At 48.3% G+C, this 17,446-nt stretch overlaps 2 protein-coding genes across 3 annotated transcripts; one reads left to right on the top strand and one right to left on the bottom strand.

The window, feature by feature from the left end:
• Positions 1–216: 216 nt before the first annotated feature.
• LOC117853082 (uncharacterized) lies at positions 217–2,009 on the top strand. The gene is made up of 2 exons (XM_034735448.2): positions 217–1,094; positions 1,209–2,009. Exons 1-2 carry the CDS (start codon positions 637–639, stop codon positions 1,765–1,767), a joined length of 1,017 nt encoding a protein of 338 aa, XP_034591339.1. The 5' UTR covers positions 217–636; the 3' UTR covers positions 1,768–2,009.
• Positions 2,010–2,126: 117 nt separating this feature from the next.
• Positions 2,127–7,302, bottom strand: LOC117853081 (solanesyl-diphosphate synthase 1, mitochondrial). 2 transcript variants are annotated; one of them, XM_034735446.2, is made up of 12 exons: positions 6,953–7,302; positions 6,507–6,599; positions 5,902–5,982; positions 5,668–5,739; positions 5,445–5,576; positions 5,276–5,362; positions 4,781–4,852; positions 4,375–4,460; positions 4,055–4,187; positions 3,863–3,952; positions 3,137–3,235; positions 2,127–2,597 (listed from the first exon to the last, which is right to left on the bottom strand). In XM_034735446.2, exons 1-12 carry the CDS (start codon positions 7,115–7,117, stop codon positions 2,418–2,420), a joined length of 1,290 nt encoding a protein of 429 aa, XP_034591337.1. In that variant the 5' UTR covers positions 7,118–7,302; the 3' UTR covers positions 2,127–2,417. The 2 variants fall into 2 exon arrangements, with proteins under 2 accessions (XP_034591337.1, XP_034591338.1); XM_034735447.2 differs by having other exon boundaries at positions 6,507–6,602; positions 6,953–6,981.
• Positions 7,303–17,446: the final 10,144 nt, after the last annotated feature.

Raw genomic sequence — 17,446 nt, 5'->3', positions numbered from 1 at the left:
ATTGGTTACTCCCCCTGTTGCATACATCATTCATTCATCTAACTATCCTATCCCATACCACATCAACAGCTAAGCAACAGAAAACTAAGCCTGTCAATTTACCTGATAGCCACACAGTGTTGTAACAACTCTAAAGCCTGTATGAACGGTGTTATATATACTGAATCAGCAGCAGCTTCTTCATGTGCTAGGATTAGCAAGCTGTTGCGTATGATTGTGGTGAGTTGAGTGCTTAATCATGAAGGCTTGCAAAAGTTTTTAATGACCGGCAACATTTGGCCATGTTTAATTTACATCTATAAACCATTGGGAAATACTGATACTTCACCAGAGGCAAAAACACTAGTTTCAGAATCAGTTTAACTTAATTCTAAACAGCAAAATTAGTTGGAGATCGATCTGCAATAATCTGCAATTTGATAGATGCCAACAGTACTTGTTCGTACTGTTTCTGTACCTGCAAGCAGCGATACAGTCTGAATGAGCTAGTATATATACACATGCATCCGACGAGCCAAAAGCATCAAGCTTTCCCTGCCTGGCCTCGATCACCTTTGTATAAAGATCACCATCTCTCCTCTCACAGCAAGACGCACAAAGCTCTCACGCATAAGCCAGAGGCATCAGCGAGAGAGGATGGACGAGTCGTGGAGGTGCACGATGGGCTCGGTGTTGCCGCGGCAGCGGTCGTCGGAGCAGCAGCACGCCGGCGGCGGCGGACACCAGAGCCTGGCGCCGGACGACTTCCGGGACGTCTACGGCGGGCCGCCGCGCACCGTGCTCCTCCGCAGCTTCGGTGGCGAGGCGGCCGACTACCACTCCCCGACGGGCCACCACCAGTACATGAACTACGGCGGCGCCGAGGCCTTCTGCCGCCGGCCGTACGCCGACGGGCGCGCGGCGGCCGTGCCCACGGAGCAGGGCTTCTTTGACGACATCTTCGGCGCCCGTCGTCACACGAGGTCGAGGTCGAGGTCCAAGTCGAAGTCGTCGTCGGCGGTCAGCTCCGACGAGTTCCCCGCTGGCTTCTGCCGGCCGGTGGCCACCGGCAGCCGCGCCGACGCCACGTTCTCCTCGTTCACTTCTAGGCTCAGGTAGGAGCTCATCGACTGACAGTCGTGCCTACCTAGAGAAGCACGTGAAAAATGCGTCATGTGCATATGCATTGTGATCACTGGCGCTAACATGATCTTGTCGTTTTTTGACAGGCCGGTGACGATCCCTTCGCGGCGGTACGACTCGTCGCCGCCGTCCTCGACGTCGACGATAGGGGAGTACCAGAGCAGCTTCACGTGCTCGACGGCCGCGTACCCGGCGGCTCGATACTACTACGGCGACGCCAAGGCCGCCGGCAGATCGTCGAACCACAGCAGAGGCGGCGACGGCTCGGCGGCGGCGCACCGCCGGCGGCACCAGCGCGGGAGCAGCAACTTCTGCTGCTTCACGTCGAACCCGGAGACCAGCAGCAACGCGCCCAGCTTCCGGCAGACGCGCGGCGCGCGGTCGCCGGCGGCCGAGACCACCATCACCGACTACTCAGGCGCCGACTACGGGTACTACTACTCGCCGCCGTCGGCCACGTCGTCGTCGCTCTTCACCAACCCGCTGGCGAGGACGCCGCGGAGGCTGGAGGAGGTGGTGATGGAGGTGAGGGAGCGGGCGCCGCTGCTGATGGACGACGGCGACGACATCGACAGCGTCGGCGCCGCCGCGGTGGACGAGGCGATCGCATGGGCCAAAGAGAGGTTCTGGAGCCAAGCCAGGTAATTGGACGGTCAGGATCGAATCCTCAAGATGATCAGGATCTCAAAAACGTCCAATTCGTTGATGGCCCGTCAATCCATGCCGTCCATGGTGTGCCGATGTAGAAATCACGCAACATTCTAGGAGATCAGTGACCATGATCAAAATGTTTTGTAATGCTTCATTCATTATGGAAGATTGAATACATTCATTCAGCTTGCACACTACATCAAACAAACATAAGATGCCAGAATGTGCAAGCAATCGCTCCTAGCGGGTGGATTTCCCTCCGTTACTCTTTTAAGGAAAAAAAAAAAGAGAAATCAAAATTTGCAGAGGTAATGGTTAACAGATCCTAGTGTGGTACTGTCTGAGGCTTGACAGGAGTCAACAATCCATTCTTCTCGTATATTGGGTCCAGTGCTCCCAATTATGTGTCTACATAATATCTGGTGACCATTGCAATCAGTGATATACATATTTTGCTGCCACTTGCAGCAAAAAGCACTATAGCTCTGAGAAATGCAGGTCCTAAACTTTCAGCAATGTTACACAAAACTTGGGCTGTGAAAAGAATGCAATGAACCAAAGTATACAAAATCTTCCAAGTGGAATACTAGGCCTGTGGCCAGGTTCAGCTTTCTGTTCACCTTGTGAATGCCAAGACACCTTTGCTATTTTGTCCTGGTGATGACTCTCTCTGTTATATCAATAAGAGCGCGCCTCGAAGTCAGAACATCCTCGTCGTCGCTGTCTGGGAGGGCTTCTACAGCTTTGATTGCACGGTTAGCGTGTTCCCGTGCTAGCTCTTTCGTCCTTTCAATTCCACGGCTCTTCTGGAGATAGTCAAGGGCCTGCAATTTGCACAAATGTAGACCATTAAGTTTACAACTTCTCCGTCCTTGTTTATTGTCGGATTACAGAGTACAGGCGCTTTAAGTGTGCAGGGATGTGATGTAAAATGCAACAATCAATTGCTCAGATGTGACTATGATTATCAATAACATCCGGAGAAGGCAACAATTGGAGCTTGAAGTCTGTAATGAGCTATATGGTCCTCAGTATCATCCTAAACTAGTCAAGTTGGTATGAACACCTGTTACCCACTACGAATCAAGATTGCATAGCACACCTAAATTGTAAACCATGGAAATACAGTTTTATTTTCTCAAATGCTGCAGGAGAGTTGCATGCCATTTCATGAAATAGTTTTATCTTTATTATTTAACTTGTATAAGTGAGTATTCTTCATTATCAGCTTGGTCTGCATGCAAATATCATCGTAAGAAATGTATACATGTGCATTGAATATTACGCCCTAATGTTTGTCTGTACCGTTATAGGTAAATGAACAATGCAGCTAGCCTGTTCTCAAACTAATACAATTACTCACAAGTTCAACATTTGCAGGATCCTCGAAGCCGCTGTCAACAACTTCATGTAGTTGAGGGAATTCCTCCATTGCATATAGAATTGGGGCCGTAATGATTCCCTGCATCATGAATACCATCACTTGATAGAAAACATAAACATGATAATGAATGAGAGAATCACTATGCATGTGGTCCATGTTAAATATCACAGTTGTAACTTAGTGTTGAAACAACAACTCTTGCTTAACCATTACATGTAATTTCAGTAGCTTTACCACAAAGACATACACCATTATTCAAGGCTCACCATATCCTTCTTATGCAGTATAACAATAATTATCTCTACTCAGTTCTGAATGTGAAATTGGCATGTCTAAGAAAATACAGTCACCAAATATTCTTGCCCTACCAAAAGCAATAATCCTGTTGACATCCAAATTCTGGTATTTCCTGCTAGAGGTCTGTCATGTGTGGCATGTCCAGAGATAGCAGCATAAAAAGTTTCAGCAAAATGGATCATGTAGGGTAGAATGCAGCGTATACCAAAAATCCACTAATAAAGCATTATAAACAATAACACCAGACAGCAAAAGCTTCTATAAATTTCCCTTATCCAAAATATTACGACACATAATATGACTACGTAAAAGATAAATGAATAATCCTATTTCAGAAGATAGAAAGGGGGAACGTTATCATTGCAGAGGAAACCAAATATAACAAGAACTGGGAGCAGTTGCTATTACATGGCGAATATCAGATAATGAACCCTTCCCAAGGGATGCAGAGGTGCCAGTGAAATCTAGAACATCATCAATCAACTGGAACGCTAAACCCTGCATGGATTTCAAATTAGCTAAGCTGCTGATATTTTCAGAATTAGCTTAGAAGGAAATTATTTCAGGAAAAAATGAAGGGAAATGTAAAATGTTACAAACCAAGTTTCGTCCATATTCGTATGCAAGCATCGAGACCTCAGCAGTGTGCCCTGCAAGAATAGCAACAGCCTTGCAGCTATTTGATATCAGTGATGCTGTTTTGTAGTACGTCTTCTGCAAGTAGTATTCCATGCTGCAAATATTTTGGAATCCATGCCACAACTAATTAGCAAAGACCAAAGATCGAACAGAGAATATAAAGTAAATAAGCAATTGAACATTTCAAGAATTTCACTCCACAACTGTTTGAACTTTGAATACAGTATATATTACATCTGACAAGAGCAACTAAGTGCATGGTAGAGAGAAAAATATTAAACCTTCGTCGTTGCTCTCTGCTTGTTGAGATCTGCATAGTTTCACCGGTAACTAGATGTTCTACAGCAGTTGCCATTAGGGATACCACCTGCACAAAGATGATAGACCGGTTGGTATTATAGACAGCATGCAAGAAAAGAGCAAAGTGACCACTGCAGTCACAAGGGTTAAGCTAAGCACGGTAATGCTGTTATGGATACCAAAGAGGGCAAGGAATTGCAACTTAAGATCAGCAATAATGAGAGTTATAGACATGCGAATGAATGGGTCAAAGGACTAAACATCCATGGTAGCAAGCAGCAACTGATCCATGGTAGCAAGCAGCAACTGATACAATGAGTCACATGAACTTTGCATAACACCTATCTTGAGATTGCTAAAACCAAATGAATGAAACCATGTATTTACCTCTGTATTCCCAAGTGCTGCAAGTGCCACACATGCTCTAGACAGGAGGAAGTCACCTGCCAGTACAGAAAGCTGCAGGCAAAACAAGTGAGGAATACTGATGTCACATATCTCAAATGTTGAAGATTCTACATTTTAGAAGTAGAGTAACACAAAGGAAGCAGTTCCAAGAACAAATATCAATTTTGCTACCCTGTAAGGCTGTAACATCAGAACAGTGCTTGTGGTACCAGCTAATTGAGGACACAATACCAGCTATTTTAATACTTTTTATTCCTCAAATGTCCAAGTCCGACATAATTCATATTGATCTGAAATAAAATGAAAAAGTCTTTTTTTGTCTGGACCCTGGAGCAATGGCAGGTTAAGCTTACATAGGTTTGCACTCTGAACTATGAACTATTTTAGTGACTTGTAGTTCTCAGTGCAGAGATAAGCTTGAGATTCACTAAATATACTACATATGTGATTACTAAGAAGAACAAATTACAATACCTTGTTCCCCATAACAAGATTCAACGAACTGACACCACGCCTAGTATCAGCATCATCTAGAACATCATCATGCAGAAGGCTTGCGACCTGCGATAGGTAACAGATTGAGAAATAAAAGAAATATAGCAAATGTGTCTGCTCTGAAGGATAGCTATAACACTATACTAACATGAATCATCTCTGTTATCTCTGCAATGTTCAGATGGGGTGTGCGGAGTTTATCTGCTAACATACTGAGAACTCCGCCTTCTGTTGATTCTGATAGGGGGAATCTGAGAGCTGATGCCATCAGCAACAAAACCTGCCAATACAGATGCAACATTAAAAACAACAAAGATTAATGAAATGATATTGTAGCCATGGTTCAAGAAATGCAGAAATTAAGATGTTACCGTAGGTCGGAATTTTTTCCCTTCAGCTCCCACCTTGAAAAAGTATTCAGCTGCTGATGCCAGTTTGGGGACCTACAAATGAAAAATTAGTGCTCACTCTTAAGCAAGTTTGGGATGGCAGAAAAAGACAATTTTGGTGATCACTAGATCAATGAAGCATCAAATCATCCTGCTATTACAGCTCGGAGATATACAAAAATAAGTTTCTACGAGCAGGACCAATTTGTTACTGACCTCAGCAGCCACCATGGATCGTAACCTATCTGCAACAAGTGATAGATCATCGGCGACTAATTCAAATGGATCTCTGTGTTCCTGAGAGGTTGAGCAAGTTTAGACTCTTCAGACTATCTTATAATCAAGAAATAAGAAGCATATTATGTTTTGCGGTAATAGCTTTCCCATGCACAACACAAAAAAGGCTGAGTGATGATGATACATGATAGAACTATTTTATTGTTTATTCCTGGAAATATAAAGCAAAAGTGACCAGAATGCTACCGACCACAAGCTGTAAGAATAACAAAATGCAAAACATTTGACACCTACTGAAGCAAAACGAGGAGCAGCCAAGCTAGCATGATATCATGTGGAATTAGAATATGTTTCGTGGTGGCCCAGCAAGCCCAGTATTTGTGTCCTTGTTTGGTTGGTAGACATGTTTTGGTTATGATACTAATCCGTGCATTTTTTGAAGTCCAATCATTACTGAGCAAATATTTGACAAAAAACAGTGTCTTATCCATTGACTTGACAGAGAAAAAGGTACTCACAGATCATTCGGACTCAACAAGGCACACAAAACAAATATTTGGGGGCAATAAGGTGGTTTCAAGTACCTGAGCCCTTGAATCCCCGTCCTGGCGAACCTGGTACTGAGCATCATGTAGCCATCTGGAGCTCATGAAAGCAGCTCCTCTGTAACCCACCACCTACTAAACCATACCAAAGGCACAGAGCTTGTCAGTATGGCATAAAAGGCAAATCCTTCGAAAGGTACAGCAACATACGGCACCTAATCAACCGGTTTTATTGTTACAAGAAAACAGACCAGACGGTCAGCTAGTACTATCCATGCTGATGAACAGAAACTAATCAGCTTAGCAAAAACCGATCAGTGCGAGTTGGTACGAATGAGATCACAAGCACTCCGCAACTTCTCGTGGGGGCGCCGCGTGGGTCGGCATAAACACAAACACATCGCGGGCAGTGGCAACTCAGCCGCCACCAGGCACCCCCGCGCCGACACAACCGAACAGGTAAAGGATTGGGAGGGGGAGTGGACCTTGCTCCGAATCTGGGAGGCGAGGGGCAGGTGCTGCCGCCCGAGGAGGGCGGCGCCCGCGCCGGACGAGGTCGTCAGGAGCCTCTGCGCCTGGGCCGCGCAGCCGGCACCGGTCCCGGCGGCCAGCGCGGCAGCGCGGCGCGCGAGAGCCCACCGCCAGGACATGCTCCCCTGTGTTCTCTCGCTCGCTCCCGAGATCGGGGGGAGGGAGGGAGGGAGATGAGCTTGGAGAAAAAGTCAGAGACGGAAAGCAAAGGGAAGGGAAGGCGGCGGCGGCGGGCTCTCGGTCTGGTTCGTTTGGGGGGTGTTGGAGAACGGAGGCGGCACCCGGGGCGCGGAGGGCGGTCGCGTGGATGCGCCCCTTCCGCCACGTCTGGCCGTGGAACGCACGCGCGTTGGCCGATGGATGGGGGTGTTTGGTTTTAGACGGCTCAGTTTTTGGCTATTTTGATTTGACTTTGTTGTGCGTGGAGAGCTGTTATGGCAGTATATTTTTATTTAGGCATGTTAAACTTCTTTTTGTTAAAATATGCTAACTTTAGGTGCAAAGTGAACGAAAAGTGCAAACCATTGAGCCCTTCTAATATAGTTTTGAGATAATTGAGCCCTTCTAATATCTTTTTGATATAATTGAGCCCTTCTATATTAGAAGTAGACTAACACAAACATGGGCATATATTTTTTTTGTTCAAAAAGCAAACTTAAACCCTTTATGTTTAACATCATTTTATGGCATGTGAATAAATCGTAGTGCAGAACTTAAAATGTCGAATATACATGAGGGAACACGCACGCACGTAAGTATGAACCAGTGGGGAAAGAATGTAATTAGAAGGAATGGTTCGTCGAAATTGGATATGTCATATGCGTTCGGATTGAAATCAGCGTAATGCAAAACGCTTGGAACTTGGTTGCACCCGGTGGACCAGGTCTACGCGGAGATCCTTGGAGGGGTGGGTCTTGTTGCCAGATCCTGGGCCACTCAAATAGAAATTGTCACTTTTCCCCCAACGGAGAAGATCAATCACACAACCAAGTGGTGGGTTCAGTTTCCTGTCGTCAATAATTTAGCTTAAAAGCCCGATAATCTAAATATGGGCTGGCCTAGCCCATATTAAATTATCGGGAGCTATCAGTCCGCGCAAAGCCCAACAATAATTTGGAACGGGCGGATGGGAGATGTGGGCCAAATGATCACCGAAAGCGGGCCGATCTCGTCCCAAATTAGACCCGCGAAGTCCCCTGGCCCCCAATCCCACGGCCCGCGTCGCGAAACATCGAGAGGTTGAACCCGACCGAGCCGCGCACGTGAGCTTCACGCGCGCCAGGCGTCGTTTCCACGAGTCCATCGCCCATCGACACCCAACCATCACTCCGAGCCCGACGGCCGGCACGCGCCGGTGCCTGTGATTGTTTCCGGCGGCCGCCGCCTCCCGACGGCCGGAGTCCACACAGCTGCACGGCTCGCACCTTCTCATCAGCATCATTATCCGCTTCGCCTGACCACGACGTCGCCCGGCGGATCGGACGCCGTGCGCGGCAGGGCACGCGCGATGCAAGCCGACGTGCGGCGTCTTTTCACCCGCGACGGCGACGCCGCCCTCCGCCAGCCATCACACTGTTGTAACTGCGACCAAGCCATCACGCCCGTCAGGGTCTCGACGCCGAGCACGACCGGAAAGCCACACGCATTGATTCGCGTACGTTCATCAGCAGCAGAGAGACAGATGCGCACGGCACGGCGGCAGCGCGCTGACACCTGACAGGCGTAGCTCGGCGAGCGGTGCCCTGGTGGACGCGGCACCTGCGAAAGGTACTCGCCGGCCGGCCGGACGCGCCGGCCCTTCCGCAACCGACTCCGGCCTTTGCTTGTCAGCGAGCACCACCGTTAAAAAACTCACCTTCCATCCACCACTTTTATCCCGGTTTAAATTTAGTCCGGTTCATTTACCAGGAATAAAACTCAGCCATTGGCGGGGCTCACCAAATCCCTCTAGACCACTGACCTTTACAACCGGGACTGAAGGCTCAAGGTTGAAATACCAACCAGTTGGAATTACCAACCGGGACTAAAGTGAGACCGTCCCTTATCTCGGTTGGTGTTTCCAACCGGGACAAAAGGGTCCCTACCCTCATTTTCCGTGCGCCCCCCTCCACCTCCTCTCTCTCACGCGCGTTACGTTATCTCCTTGTCTTCCGCCGGCCTCCCACTCTCACGTGCCAAAGTCCTTATCTCTCTACGCGCCCTCCCCCTCCCACACTCCTACCACCGCCCCTTCCCCTCCCTCCCGGCGCCGCCGCCGCCACCCCCCTCCCCCCAGTGCCGCCCCCCTCCCCTCCCTACTCCCGCCGTTGCCCCCTCCCCCTCCCTCCCTCTCCTGGCGCCGCCGCCGCCCCCTCCTCCCCCTCCCTCTCGGTGCCACCGCCCCCTCCCCCTCTGCTGCCCTCCCCTTCCCCCTCTGCTCGCCCCTCACTAGCAGTGAGGAGCGGCAGCGGGGCGAGGTGCAGGGTAGCGCAATAAGAGATGAGTCAGCTGGTGAGGTGCGGCGGCGGCGAGCTCGGTGGCCAAGACGAAGTCAGTGTTGTTGTGGTGTTTGAGTTCTTGCTTTGGCTTTGTATCTTTTTTTAGGCGGCGGCGGGAGAGGGAGGGAGGTGGCCAAGAGGAAGTCAGTGAGTTCTTGCAGTCAGTGTTGCTTTGGTGTTTGAGTTCTTACTGTGGCGGCGCCCGCCGGCCGGCTGGCCAGCGGCAGGGTGAGCAGGTCTTTTTTTTATTTTTTTGAAACGCTTTAGTCCCGGTTGGTAAAGGGTCTTTAGTCCCGAATCTTCACTCAGGATTAAAGACCCCCTTTTGTCTCGAACAGTTTATCCCAGATGATTTTTCGGTAGATTTAGCCACTACCAACCGGGATAAAAGACGAGTTTTCTACCCGTGCACCCACTATATTTATCTCGATCCTTACTGGCCAGCAGAGTGCTGTCATCGTATAACTCTGATAGATCCGACTGCTGCAAACCACCGCCACGTATTAATCGTCTCCCGAGAATGCCCTCGGCGATGCCGTCTCCTGCGGCGGAGTCGCCGGCCGGGCGTTCTCGGGAGCGCGCGCGGCTATAAAACGCCCGGCAGGTTGCTCCACTGTTGGCATGGCAGCCAGCAAGCTAATCTACTTACTAGCATGCATTGGTTTGTGTCCCATAGCTGTAGCCTGTAGAGTTCACTCGCTACGACGATCGGAGTCAGTCATCAGTCAAGCAGGATGGCGAGCGTCCAGAGGGCGTCGTTCTTGCTCCAGGTCGTCCGGACCTCGTCGCGCTCGCGCTCGCGCAAGCGCGAGGAAGCAGGCGCCTTCTCCGCCGTCGCGCCGTGGCGGCATCCCGTCTACGGCGGCGGCGGCAGGTTCCAGCCGCCGCGGCCGGCCAAGCTGCTGGACACCATCGTCGAGGAGGACAGCTCCAGCGTCGTCAGCAGCATGGCGGCGCACGACGCCGGCGGCGGCGGCGGGTACTTCCTGCAGGGCGGGGCTTCCTCTTCGTCATCATCAAGCTCGGTTCCTAAGGCCTTCCGCTTCGCCTCGGCGGCGGCCGGCGGCGGCGCGCAGCAGAGCCGTTGAGGTGATTTGATCTTGGGAATATATGTCCTTGATCCCACATATATATGAAGTCATGTTGTGTCCTTCGCCATAATATATGTATGCGATGCTCTTCGTATATTGTTATCGAAGGGTTTCCCATGAGTTCTTCGTGTATTGTTCAACTAATAAAAATCTTTATGGTCGCGTATGTACTTGTAACATTGTCACAACTCTAATGATATATGTGATGTACTCTAATTACTAAAAATCAGCAGATAGGAGCGACAATTGACTGAAATGAAAATTTATAAGCTCCTTGGACACCGCATAGCCGTGAACATGCCTCAATTTTTTGTTGATTCACCGGAAGGTTATCGTTAATTAGTTCATGCACCTTGAGAAAATACTAACTATATATATAGTCCATGTACAAAGTAAATGAATCAAGTGTGAAAATATGTGCAAATGTGGCGTTGGATCTGGTATCAGAAAACAAAATCCGACAGATACGGATTATCCAATAATTAGAAATGGATTATTACACAAGTCATATAATAGGATTTTCCAACTATATGTATTAGTCCTCAAGATTTGGAGGCTTAGCTTTAATTTGCAAATGTTACTTGTTCGCTTTTTATGTAGTTGTGAGTTTCCCCCTTTTCTAGAGAGGACTTAGGTGTGCTTTGGGTACAGTGTTACATTCGCCTTGAATTTATTAGCTATAAGTTTGTAATATGCGAATTGTATTTTAAATTATCAGCTAGCTTAACGAACCATGAATATGAGTATTTGTTGGCCATGTTAGTACCACTTTAGTATTCCAAACTTCCTGCTGGACACGTTCGCCAAAGATTGTAACCTTGCTGCTATATCAATATAAGCTCTTGTGACTTGCCCTAAAAAGTTTGTAAAATACCGATCAGCTCAAATCCTATATATAAGTGTATATTTTCTGACTACCTATATCTGCATCTGATCTGACTCGAAACCCTTCCAACATGCAAAATAATTTGCATCCATATCCGCATCTATGTAATATTCACCCCAACGCAAATCCGACTAAAGAATGCGGATTAAGATATAAATGAAAGTTGAAAACTCTAACGCGTGGAATGGTATCACTTGGGCCATCTTTATTTCTTGCCCGCCTATTTCTTCCATTTGCTCCCTCGCAGGCGACCGGACCCGTGGTGTTATTCTGCTTATCCTTTTTAGATCCGTTGGATATATTCTTTATTTACGCTTGTAACTTAAAATTTTTAAGTTTTCGCGAACCCTTGGCTAACCGATAGATGGTAGCCAATTGGGTAGTAGCTTGAATTTGTTCCCCACGTTTTGGAAGTTGTTACTTCAAATTTCACATGTTTAGGTTACTAAGATTCAGATTTTGAGTTGATATATTTTTTTAAAAAAAATGCAAGTTATCGTGTGATCTTACGATCAAATTAACCTAGCTAGCGGCGGGTTTGATGTAATCATCTTGATAATTTAGGCTTTCGGCTTGGGTCCTCCTAGGTTATGCATATTTAGCGAAACTGATTGAGGTGGTCAAATTGTATGCCCATGCATGTACAATGGTTTTAAAGTCATAGCGCTATACCCAGCAGGCCAGCAGCCACAATCTGAGTCTGATCTGAGAGATTCCACGCTCTCTTCTCTTCCACAAGATCCCGCACTGTTTCTTCCACATGAACAATGGCGGAGCCATGAACTAGACAACGAGTAGTAGAAGGCAGTTCGAACATTTAGTACCCATGCAAAAGTGAAACAACTTCTGATCAATCGTTGCAATTGTTACACAGGGACAACACGAAACCAACTGACGAGAAGCTCGTGAAGCCATCTAATTAATTGAGCTGACACATGCATGCACAACGCGATTAGTTGGATGAGGAGGTGGAGGAGGAGCTCTCGAGGCGCCGGCGGCGGCGATTTGCGGCAGACGACGTCGCCTTGTTCTTCCGGCCTTCCAGGAAGCACTCGAGCGACCTCTTCAACGACGGTATCCCTGCGGCGGCGCTGCCGTCCCCGCTGATCTTGGCTTCCTCCTCCACCGCCCTCTTCGCCATGGAGATGATCGTCCTCGCCTGCTCCTCGGTGGCCTCGACGCCACGGCGGCCGCCCACTACCGCCGCCGCAGCGCCGCTGCCGCTCTGCACGCCCTGCTTCGTCATGGTCGATCGGTGGTGGCTGATCTCTGCCTAGTTTCTCGATCTGATGGTCTCTCTTCTCCTCTCTCTCCGGACAGGGTTAGATTCGAGCGGCTAGAGAAAGAGAAGCAAGGAATGCGAAGATGATGTGAGACGAAGAGGATAGCCGGCGCGGCGTGCTTTTAAACCCGGCGGCTAGCTCCTGCTTGGGCAGGCACGCACGTGTGTGTTTTGCTCCCGCACGTGCGCGGCATGGCGCCTCGTTTTGCTGCGTGTTGTTTGTTGTGCGAGTTGCCGAGTTCCCTTCCGTTTTTGTATGGTTAGTTGGTTACAGCACTTACCAGTTCAGGGAAGTCGCGTCGCTGTCAGCCTGTCAGCAGCTAGCGCATGTGCGAAAAAAGGAATTCAAGGTCGTGCGAGGTGGTCTGCTGCCGTTTAACTCGTTTGGCGCTGTATGGCAGATATTAGAATGTACTTAGTCCATGAGTCAACAATCATTCTTAAAATTAAGCTATTTCAAAAACGAAAATCTTACACTGCTGGGGAATGCGCCTTCAGTACCGGATCCAAACCCCTCTTTAGTACCGGTTGTGCAACCGGTATTGCTATTTCGGTACTAAAGGAGGACCTTTAGTACGGGTCAAATAACCGGTACTAAAGGCACCCCTTTAGTACCGGTTGTTTATACCACTGCTCCAGCTTCCAAAAGCACCTGCTTCTCCAAGAATCACAATCACAAATTCCTTGCGCGCATACGTATTTCACCAGAATTAAAAAAATTCACAATCACATGAATCACAGTAAGAATCATAATCACATATTTCACAAGAATCACAGCACGAATCTCAAGAATACATTTCACAAGAATTACAGAAAGAATTAAAATCACAGAGTTCACACGAGAGCTTTGTCTGCGCCATCGGGTCTCCCAGTATGCCTCCTCACCCACTTGCCAGCAAGCGCCGCCGGGCCTCCTCACCCGCAACCTGCGGTGGTCGGCAGCCAGCGTCCCTGAGGGCCGGCCAGGAAGGCCCCCTGCGCCCGCGGTGGCCAGCGGCCCGCGCGTCGGCGGTGGCCAAGGTGGCCCCCTGCGCCCTGGCCGGCGGCCCGCGCACCGGTGGCGGTCGGGGGAGGGGGGCGGCGCTGCGCCCGCGGCGGCCGAGGAGGCCTCCTGCGCTTGCGGCAGTGAGAGAGGAGAGGGAGGAGAGAGGAGGCTGTGTGGAGGGAGGAGTGGCCGGTGGGGAGAGGAGGGTGGGGAGATAAGGCCGGTGGTGTGGGTGGGGAGATAAAAGGATAAGGTTGAGTGGGTGGGGGAGATAAGGGAGAGAGAGGGGAGTTGGTGAGAGCTTCCTCCACCCGGTACTAAAGGCCCTTAGTACCGGTTGGATTGGGTGGAGGCTCCTCGTCGACTAGCCGTTAGATCTGGTACTAATGCTCACATTAGTATAGGGTTAAATCCAACCGGTACTAAGACTGAGGACGAATGCTCAGTTTTCTAATAGTGTTAAAATTAAGGGACGCAGGCTATGCATCTGGACACGTAGTTGTCCATGTATATAACTAGATTTTTTTATATTTCAGGACATAGGTAGTATGATATTAACATGATTTTTTTTTCGCCAACTAATATTCCAAATATACTTAGCGCTAGGAAAAATACTCATCTTTTATCAAAATTTTAATAAAAATATTAGGGTAATAGTGCAATAGATCTCTCATCAAATTAATTGTGTCTTTCGAAGGACTATCGAGAACTTAATCCACGAGCGTGTTAGATTTATCGTCCTTTTATTTTCTTGCGCACACCTCAACTTACCATTTAAACTTTCTGCTCTCTTGTATGCGACCACTATTATTGATGATTTTGTTGCTCATTTTGACTCAATTTATTAGGTACTTTTCCTTTATTTTGCATTTATTTTTACTTCTAAGCTTTAGATTCAAAACCCATTGCTTGGCTCAAATTTATTTGGTCTCCCCTTTATTTTTGGTATTTGGTACTTCAATGTTTGCACATTTTAATTAAAGAGCTTTACAATTGAGTTTGATATTTTTGGTTGAGAGCTAGATCCAACTTCAAAGGTGGCATATTTGAATTGCGAGCAACTTAGTTGGTTTCGATCTGCTTTTGAGTTGATTTTTTTTAAATACAAAGTTCATCGTAACCTTTACAAAGTTCATATAATCATCTTGATAATTTGGGTTTTTAGCTCAGGTTCTCCTAGGTTGTGCATATATGCACAGAGAATGATAAACGTGGTCAATTTGTGTGCCCATGTGTAATAGTTTTAAATCAATAGCAACCCACCAGGCACAACGAGAGATTCCACCTCTCTTCTCTTCCACAAAGATCCCACACTATTTTTTTTCTACATGAACAATGTCGGAGCCATGAACAAGACGAGTAGAAGGGTAGGTGCTTTCCCTGATTTGTCACAGCTTTTCTGCAAGTCTCATCGCGTTGACCTTACACACCCACACCCACACCCAAGAACTCTTATCGACGGAGTCGTTTGCCACCTCGATGTGGACTCGTGACAACCTAATTAGGTTTAACGATTCTAGCGGTAATCATGCTCACTCTACGCAAAATTAGATCTTTTCTAGATGCCCCATTAATCACTCTTGACACGTGTCATGATCCATATGAGTGTCCAACCTGTACCATGCTCACTGAGTAATTTCTCTAGACCGTCGACACATCACAACCTGATTAGGTTTAGCGATTCAGATGGTAAGAATGTTCGCTTTGTGCAAATTAGATCTTTTCTAGGTACCCCATTAATCACTCTTGACATGTGCCACGACCCGCATGAGCGTCCAGCCTATACTACGCCCACTGAGTAATTTCTCTGGACCGTCGACTCATCACAACCTGATTAGGTTTAGCAATTCTAGCGGTAAGCGTGTTCGCTCTGTGCAAATTATACCTCATTAATCACTCTTGACACGTGTCACGATCCACTTAAGCGTCCAACCACACGCTTACTGAGTAATTTCTCTGGTCCTAATTGAAGCCAAACATCTTAAAGTTAGATGGCTCAAAATTGGGATTGTCTATCCAGTACCCGAGTGCTTCTTGGGTACCCAGCACCCGAATTTTGTGGCCGTAAGATGGGGCATCCTATGGCTGTGTCATTGTCTTCAACCTTCGTCCGTGGAGCCTGCTTTTACTTCTTCCGAGATCCTAGTCCACCGTAGTTGTTATTGTTGCCTCCCCCATCCCAACACCGTCCACCCGACGTCCTCCACCTCCCGACACAGTGGCACCACCTCATTACCGCGTGCTCGCCACCTGTAGCCGCTGCATCTCTAGACCAGAAACCCCACCTTCAATGGAGAGCCGCCGGAGTTGAAGATGCTGGAGAGCGCCAATCCTATGCGAATAAAAAAAAAAGTATGTCGAGAGGAAGAGATGGAGATGCTGGAGAGCTCCAATACTATGCCAATAAAAAAATAAATATGGCGAGAGAAGAACACTTGTAATGTAATTTAGCAATTCCTCAATACTACAACTGTTACAGAAACACACGAAACGAACAGACGAGAAGCGACAAGCGAGCCATCTATCCTATCCAGCTAATCAAGCTGCCAAATGCACAGCGCATTGATTTGCAACTACTCCGGAGTCTGGCCATCTATCAGTTAGACGACGAGGAGGAGGCGGCGGGGGAGCTTTCGAGGCGGCGGCGACTTGCGGCAGACGACGTCGCCTTGTTGTTACGGCCTTCCAGGAAGCACTGGAGCGACCTCTTCAACGACGGCTCCCCGGCGGCGGCGGCGCCGTCACCTCGGATCTTGGCCTTGGTCGCCGCCTCCTCCACCGCCCTCCTGGCCATGCAGATGATCGCCCTCGCCTGCTCCTCGATAGTGTCCTCGACGCCATGGCTGCCCGCTGCTGCCTTCTCCGCCATCGGCGCGCCGAAGGCCGCCGCCGCCGCAGCGCCGCTCTGCTTCGTCATGGTCGGTTGATCGTTCGGTGGCGGCTGATCTCTGTCTCTCGCTAGCTTCTCTGATGGCCTCTCTTGTTCTCTCCGGGACACGATTAGGAATCTCAGAGATAAGAGAGAGAACCAAAGGAATGTGAAATGGCCACGGGAGGCGATGGGGAGACTGGCGTGCTGTGCTTATAAACCCGCCAGCTCCTGCTTGGGCAGGGTTGGCGCGCACGTGCGTTTTGCTCGCACACGTGCGCTCATGGCCTCGTTTTGCGGCACGTGCGTTTATGTTTGTCGTGCTCGCCTCGTTTCTGTGGATGGTTAATTACCGGACTAACCACACTGAACAGTTCGGGAAAGTCGCGTCGCTGCCAGCTCCGGACACCACATGCTAACCTGGGAAAAGAGTGGCCGTATCAAGTATGAACATGAGGAGCCCGTGCTGAGAAAGATGTGTGTGCATCACACTCGATCAGTGGTGTTTTTCTTAAGGATCAATCGGATTAGATTTAGTGACTGCATCGAGGCATCGACCAAACGTGTATTTGGACGCGAGCAGCACGATTATTGTAGCAAAAGGGTGCGCGCGCGCGCGCTAAAAAGGAATTAAAATCGTGCGAGATATCATTTGTCTTCTTTTTTTTGCGAACAAGATATTAAAAATACACTTAGCTAGAAACGCTAGTTCATTTTCCAACATTTTTTATAGACGGAAATACCTTCCACCAAAAAACGGAGATGCCAGTGCAATATGGCCTCTCGTCAAATTGATCATGTCTTTTAAAGGAAATATATAGATATATCTAACTTATGCGCACTTACTTTATCACACAG

This window comes from Setaria viridis, chromosome 4, assembly GCF_005286985.2.
Source record: "Setaria viridis chromosome 4, Setaria_viridis_v4.0, whole genome shotgun sequence".
NCBI lineage: Eukaryota > Viridiplantae > Streptophyta > Magnoliopsida > Poales > Poaceae > Setaria > Setaria viridis.
This window is presented reverse-complemented; position numbering and strand designations above follow the sequence as displayed.